The sequence below is a fragment of the Entelurus aequoreus genome, linkage group LG23 (assembly GCF_033978785.1).
Source record: "Entelurus aequoreus isolate RoL-2023_Sb linkage group LG23, RoL_Eaeq_v1.1, whole genome shotgun sequence".
In the NCBI taxonomy this organism is placed as follows: Eukaryota; Metazoa; Chordata; class Actinopteri; order Syngnathiformes; family Syngnathidae; genus Entelurus; species Entelurus aequoreus.
The window spans coordinates 26907885-26915855 of NC_084753.1; the positions used below are offsets into that span (position 1 = coordinate 26907885).

At 46.8% G+C, this 7971-nt stretch overlaps 1 protein-coding gene across 1 annotated transcript in view; it reads left to right on the plus strand.

The window, feature by feature from the left end:
• Positions 1–7971, plus strand: part of LOC133641118 (protein eva-1 homolog C) — a 432473-nt gene that overhangs the window by 423979 nt on the left and 523 nt on the right. Inside the window, exon 9 of the mRNA XM_062034993.1 lies at positions 7113–7971. This exon is cut by the window's right edge and continues 523 nt beyond it. Coding sequence (XP_061890977.1) covers positions 7113–7492 — 380 coding nt within the window. The 3' untranslated portion in view covers positions 7493–7971. The remainder of the gene's footprint in view (positions 1–7112) is intronic.

The following is a 7971-nucleotide window of genomic DNA, read 5'->3' on the forward strand; positions in this document are numbered from 1 at the left end:
CCACCACCAGACACACCCAACGTGGACGAGGCATACCAGGACTTCTGTAGGGCACTAACATCTGCGGCCAAAAAAGCCATCCCACGCGGCCGGCGTAAGAACTACAAACCATGCTGGGATGGCGAGTGCGAGACCCTCTACAGCGCCTTCCTCCGGGCTCCCTATGGCCCGGAGGCTAACAATTCAGCCACTGCCCTTCTTTCCACTCTTGGAAGGAAGAGGCACCAGCGCTGGAAAGAGGCAGTCCACTCCATCGACTTCTCGCACACTAGCCGTATCGCGTGGAGCACTTTGAACAACTTGACTGGTAGGTCTGAGCGCGCACCCCGAACATGCCCCGTTACCGCAAATGCTATTGCAGCACAGGTTGTGAAAAACGGGGCATATACCGGGATAAATCGAGATTTTTCCCGGGCGGTGCGCCAGGAAACTGCAGACCTCTGGAGGACAACAACATCTAGCGAGTGTAACATCTCCGGTGAGTTTTCACCGGAGGAGTTCACAGCTGCCCTCCAGTATACCAAACCAGGCAAGTCTGCTGGGCCTGACAACATCTGCCCAGAACTCGTGCTCCACGCTGCCCCTGCAATGAAGTCCTGGCTGAGAGTTTTCCTGTCTTCTTGCCTGCGCCAACTCCGGATCCCCAGGATTTGGAGAAGGGCCACTGTTGTCGCTATCCCCAAGCCGAACAAGCCAAAGGATGACGTAACGAGCTACAGACCAATCTCGTTGCTCTGCGTCCCCTTTAAAGTCCTCGAGCGCCTGATTCACGCCCGTGTCGAGCCCATCATAGACCCCCACCTCCCCCGGGAGCAGGCGGGTTTTCGACGTGGGAAGTCCACGGTGGATCAGGTCGCCCTCCTTACCCAGGACATTGAGGACTGCTTTGAGGCGAAAAAGAAGGCCGGTGCCGTCTTCATAGACCTGACTGCTGCCTATGACACAGTCTGGCACCGCGGCCTCACCTGCAAACTTCTCCGCCTGCTTCCAGACAGGCACATGGTCAAAATGATCATGGAGCTTGTCTGGAACCGCAGCTTTACTCTCACCACCAGTAACGGAGATAAAAGCAGGTTGCGGCGCCTGAAAAATGGCGTCCCCCAGGGATCTGTCCTGGCTCCCCTCCTGTATAACATCTATACATACGACCTGCCTGCCACAGTCTCACGGAGGTTCGCATACGCAGACGATCTCGCGCTGCTGCACTCCGACAGGGACTGGCAGGCCTTGGAGGGAACTCTAAGCCAGGACATGGAGACTTTAGTGGCTTACCTCCATAACTGGAGATTGAAGCTCAGCGAATCCAAGACGGTGACACAAGCTTTCCACCTATACAATTGGGAAGCGGATCGTGAGATCAGGTTCGAGGTGCGGAAGCCGGATGGGGCTTCCCTTACCCTATGCCGGCCTCGTCCTACACCTGAAGACCCTCGTCCTGACCCTAAATACCTTGGGGTCACCCTGGACAGGTCGCTCACTTTCCGTAAACACCTCTTGGCAACACGCAAGAAACTCAACACCCGCGTCTCACTGCTGAGACGGTTGGTCGGGTCCGGTTGGGGTGCCGGGGCAAGAACTCTGCGAACAGCAGCACTTGCCCTGGTCTACTCAACTGCTGAGTACTGCGCACCTGTCTGGGCGCGCAGTGCTCACTCTAAACAACTTGATGTCCCGATCAACGAAGCCTTGCGTGTTATCACTGGATGCCTGCGCCCCACCCCTGTGGAGCTACGGCCCATCTTAGCAGGCATCCAACCCGCTGAGCTTCGTCGCCAAGGTGCTGTAGCAACTCTGGCGGGCCGGGCAAACATGGATGAGAACCACCTGCTCCATGAAAGGCTCACACTCTCCTCAGAGCCAACGCCCCGCCTCCCCTCCAGAGACCCACTGGTACCAGCCACCCTGAAGCTCCTGCAGCAATGCAGTGACAACAACATCAGGGCGGCTCACTGGGCGAATCACAAATGGAGCACGGACCTGGAGCATACCATCTCCTCCAGACTCCGTGACTTCATACCTGACACCGGCTCAATACCAGGCCTCTCACTACCACGAGTGGCCTGGGTGAGGCTTAACCGCCTCCGAACTGGTGTCGGTCGCTTTCGCTCAAACATGTTCCAGTGGGGCTTAGCACCTAACGCGACGTGTGAGTGTGGCGCGGAGGAGCAGACTGCCGACCACGTGATCCTGCGTTGCCCGATTTATCGTGCTCCTAATGGTTTGCGTGGCCTGGCGGACCTGGATGACTGCTCGGTGACCTGGCTCACTTCTGTGTGTCCTGACATATGAACGGGAGGGCCCCCCGGGCCTGGGGTGGTAAAAGGCATAGACCCTCGGCCTCAGGTCCGGGTGCCGGAAAAACAGCTGCCCATACGATGAAGAAGTGTTCTGTTTGTGTTGTGTTGTGTTTGCTCGGTTCTCGTATTATTTTTAACCTGCCCATTGTACAGCACTTTGGCTACCCCTGTGGTAAATTTTAAATGTGCTTTATAAATAAAGTTGATTTGATTTGATTTGATTTGGACAATTTGCTCACGCATTTGTTCACAAAGTGGTGACCCTCGCCACGTCCTTGTTTGTGAATGACTGAGCATTTCATGGAAGCTGCTTTTATACCCAATCATGGCACCCACCTGTTCCCAATTAGCCTGTTCACCTGTGGGATGTTCCAAATAAGTGTTTGATGAGCATTCCTCAACTTTCTCTGTCTTTTTTGCCACTTGTGCCAGCTTTTTTGAAACATGTTGCAGGCATCAAATTCCAAATGAGCTAATATTTGCAAAAAAATGAGTTTGCAAGTTTGAACGTTAATTACCTTGTCTTTGCAGTCTATTCAATTGAATATAAGTTGAACAGGATTTGTAAATCATTGTATTCTGTTTTTATTTACCATTTACACAACGTGCCAACTTCACTGGTTTTGGGTTTGGTCAAAAGTTTACATACACTTGTAAACATAATGTCATGCTGTCTTGAGTTTCCAATAATAAATTATAGATTTTGGTGATTTAGAAAAGGTACGAATGAGCTTCATGGCATGGCCTCTTAACTTCATGTGAGTGATTATGCTTGACGACACCTGTTGACTTCTCTGAGCCCATTTAAATAGGGCTCATGTGATGCAGTCATTAGACTCGGTTACAAACGCGACAATGGGAAAGTCAAAGGAACTCAGCACAGATCTGAAAAAAGGAGTCATTGACTTGAACAAGTCAGGAAAGTCACTTGGAGCCACTTCAAAGCAGCTTAAGGTCCCAAGAGCAACTGTGCAGACAATCGTTCGTAAGTATAAAGTGCATGGCACAGTTTTGTCACTGCCATGATCAGGAAGAAAACGCAAGCTATCACCTGCTGCTGAGAGAAAATTGGTCAGGATGATCAAGAGTCAACCGAGAACCACCAAAAAGCAGGTCTGCAATGAATTGGAAGCTGCTGGAACACAAGTGTCATTGTCCAGTCAAGCATGTTTTACTTTGCCAAGGACTGAGAGGCTACCATGCAAGAAGGAAGCCCTTGCTCCAGAGGCGACACCTTAAGGCTCATCTAAAGTTTGCTGCTGATCACATGGACAAAGATAAGACCTTCTGGAGGAAAGTTCTGTGGTCAGATGAAACAAAATTGAGCGGTTTGGCCACAATACCCAGCAATATGTTTGGAGAAAAGATCCCCTTCCCTATCCTTAGATAGGGAAGGGGGAGGAACACCATGCCTACCGTCAAGCATGGTGGTGGTAGTATTATGCTCTGGGCCTGTTTTGCTGCCAATGGAACTGGTGCTTTACAGAGACTAAATGGGACAATGAAAAAGGAGGATTGCCTCCAAATTATTCAGGACAACCTAAAATCATCAGCCCGGAGGTTGGGTCTTGGGCGCAGTTGCGTGTTCCAACAGGACAATGACCCCAAACACACGTCAAAAGTGGTCAAAGAATGGCTAAATCAGGCTACAATTAAGGTTTTAGAATGGCCTTCCTAAAGTCCTGACTTAAACGTGTGGACAATGCTGAAGAAACAAGTCCATGGCAGAAAACCAACACATTTAGCTGAACTGCACCAATTTTGTCAAGAGGAGTGGTCAAAAATTCAACCAGAAGCGTGTGGATGGCTACCAAAAGTGCAGTGAAACTTGCCAAGGGACATGTAACCAAATATTAACATTGCTGTATGTATACTTTTGACCCAGCAGATTTGGTCACATTTTCAGTAGACCCATAGAGATCGGTAGGTTGGAGTTCAAATCCCAGCCGAGTCATACCAAAGACTATAAAAATGGGACCCATTACCTCCCTGCTTGGCACTCAGCATCAAGGGTTGGAGTTGGGGGTTAAATCACCAAAATGATTCCCGGGCGCGGCGCCGCTGCTGCCCACTGCTCCCCAAGGGGATGGGTCAAATGCAGAGGACAAATTTCACCACATCTAGTGTGTGTGTGACGATCATTGGTACTTTAATCTTTAATCTTTAATAAATTCATAAAAGAACCAAGCTTTATTAATGTTTTTTGTGACCAACAAGTATGTGCTCCAATCACTCTATCACAAAAAATTAAGAGTTGTAGAAAGTATTGGAAACTCAAGACAGCCATGACATTATGTTCTTTACAAGTGTATGTCAACTTTTTTATATATAGCCCCGGCCCCTGGCCAAAATTTTTAACCCAATGCGGCCCCCGGGTCAAAAAGTTTGGGCACCCCTGAACTAGACTGTAGTGTAGAATGTTTGATATGAAACATTGATGTTGTAAACCAGGGGTGTCCAAACGTTTTCCACTGAGGGCCGCACACTGAAAAATCAAAGCAAGCAGGGGCCATTTTGATATTTTTTTATTTTAAAAACCAATACAATATATGTATAAAAAATATACATTAAGGCCTCCACTCAGGCTTGATCCCGGGGACCTCAAAGGGTTTTGGTCCCAAAAATATTTAAAATGTGTCATTATTCAGTATTATTATCTCTAGATCAACATAACATATCTGTCAATATAAAGTTTTTAAAGATGTAAGTCGTATGCTCTTTTTGTCAAAGAAAACCCTGTTTTTTTATGGAAAAAACACAAAATATGCAATATTTTCACCCAATAACATTTTTAAGAGGAATATTTCAGATTATATAATAATTGGAGCCTTTAAAAAGTCAGTAACTCATAACACCATTGATTTTAATTCATTATTATTTTTTGAGCAATGACACTTAAAAACCAATCACACAAAAATTATTGGGGAACCTAAAAGGGTCCTACTCATTAAAGTGTTAAAAAATAAATGATACATTTTTTTTACTGTTTACTTTTAACACAATAATCTCGAGATCAACTTCAGATCTATCCGTCAATTATACGTTGTATTGTTGTTTATGTTTTTTGTTTGTTTGTTTTAGGCCCTTCTTTAAAGGCCTACTGAAATGAATTTGTTTTATTTAAACGGGGATAGCAGATCCATTCTATGTGTCATACTTGATCATTTCGCGATATTGCCATATTTTTGCTGAAAGGATTTAGTAGAGAACAACGACGATAAAGTTCGCAACTTTTGGTCGCTGATAAAAAAGGAAGTAGCGTGACGTCACAAGCTGGAGGGCTGCTCACATTTCCCTATTGTTTACAATGCAACGAGAGAGATTCGGACCGAGAAAGCGACGATTACCCCATTAATTTGAGCGAGGATGAAAGATTCGTGGATGAGGAACGTGAGAGTGAAGGACTAGAATGCAGTGTAGGATGTATCTTTTTTCGCTCTGACCGTAACTTAGGTACAAGCTGCTCATTGGATTCCACACTTTCTCCTTTTTCTATTGTGGATCACGGATTTGTATTTTAAACCACCTCGGATACTATATCCTCTTGAAAATGAGAGTCGAGAACGCGAAATGGACATTCACAGTGACTTTTATCTCCACGACAATACATCGGTGAAGCTCTTTAGCTACTGAGCTAACGTGATAGCATCGGGCTCAAATGCAGATAGAAACAAAATAAATAAACCACTGACTGGAAGGATAGACAGAAGATCAACAATACTATTAAACCGTGGACATGTAAGTACACGGTTAATAATTTCCAGCTTGGCGAAGCTTAAAAATGCTGTTGCTAACGACGCCATTGAAGCTAACTTAGCAACGGGACCTCACAGAGCTATGATAAAAACATTAGCGCTCCACCTATGCCAGCCAGCTCTCATCTGCTCATCAACACCCGTGCTCACCTGCGTTCCAGCGATCGATGGAAGGACGAAGGACTTCACCCAACCATCCCTGCGGTCGGCGGCTAGCGTCGGCTAGCGTCGGCTAGCGTCGGCTAGCGCGTCTGCTATCCAAGTCAAAGTCCTCCTGGTTGTGTTGCTACAGCCAGCCGCTAATACACCGATCCCACCTACAGCTTTCTTCTTTGCAGTCTTCATTGTTCATTAAACAAATTGCAAAAGATCCACCAACACAGATGTCCAGAATACTGTGGAATTTTGAGATGAAAACAGAGCTTTTTTGTATTGGATACAATGGTGTACCAATACTTCCGTTTAACTAGTGACGTCACGCGCATACGTCATCATACACAGACGTTTTTCAACCGGAAGTTTAGCGGGAAATTTAAAATTGCACTTTATAAGTTAACCCGGCCGTATTGGCATGTGTTGCAATGTTAAGATTTCATCATTGATATATAAACTATCAGACTGCGTGGTCGGTAGTAGTGGGTTTCAGTAGGCCTTTAAAAAAAAAAAAAAAAAAAAAAGGTTGATTTTTTATATGGCAAACACAAAATATGCAACATTTTCCCCAAAAAATATCTCAAAGTGCAATATTTAATGTGACTTAATTGGAGCCTTGGATAGGTCAATAATTCATAATAACATTGATTTTGATTCATTATTATTTTTTTAAAGAAAGAAACAGCCTGCATGGCAGCTTTGTGTGATTAGAGTAAACATTGCAACATTTTCTTGTTACATTTCACCTGTTTGGTCTTTCATACCACTTTTTATGTTTTTAATTTTTTTAATCGTGTTTTAAAATGGGCCGTGGGGCCATTAAAAAATGACCTGCGGGCCGCAAATGGCCCCCGGGCCGCACTTTGGACATCCCTGTTGTAACCGCTGGTCATTATCTCTTCAACAGACCACCCAGAGAGGGCTGCCCTCTTCTTCGTCTGCGGCGTCTGTCTGGGCCTCTTCCTCACCCTCTTCGCACTGGTGGTCCAGATCTCCTGCCGCACCGACTGCCAGCCCCGCCAGCGGCCCCCGGCCAAGAAACGAACGCGCCCCGCGGACTCGTCCTCCGACTCCAGCGACTCGGACTCGGACTGGGACACCACGTCGGACCTGTCGGCCCGGCGGCACCGTCGCTTCGAGCGCACGCTCAACATGAACGTGTTCACGTCGGCGGAGGAGCTGGAGCGAGCGCAGCGGCTGGAGGAACGGGAGCGGATCATCAGGGAGATCTGGATGAACGGGCAGCCCGACGTCCCCGGGACGCGGAGTCTCAATCGGTATTACTGACGAAGGCTTTGGACGCAGAGCTTACTTGAGTTTTAGGGTGGTCGCCAGCACCTGTCCAAATGCAGACTTAAGGAACAAAGAATCCCCTCCGTGGTCTTTGGTCTTCTCCTTTGGGTACCATGAGATAAAAACCCATCTGCAGGAAAGTCTTCCCGCCGGATACAAGGGGGTGAAAGGTTAAACTACCTTGCCTCTGACCTCAGGAGGGCCTTTTTGGAAGCAGGCTCTGGACCCTCATAGGCCTGATTGAAGGAGCCAGGCCAGGACCCTTTCTGCCTTTACCAAAAACAAAATATATTTTTCTCAACCCCCACGAAATCTATTTTATAATATTTAATAGTTGTTTGTCCTCATATATTATTATGAAATATTTTTATACTGTCTGGCGCCTCAGGGATGCAATCCTCGTGTCTGTGTTGCCTTCTAAGAGCCTCAAAGAGGTTTTAGTGATTTTATCCTTATTTTTGATACAGAATAAT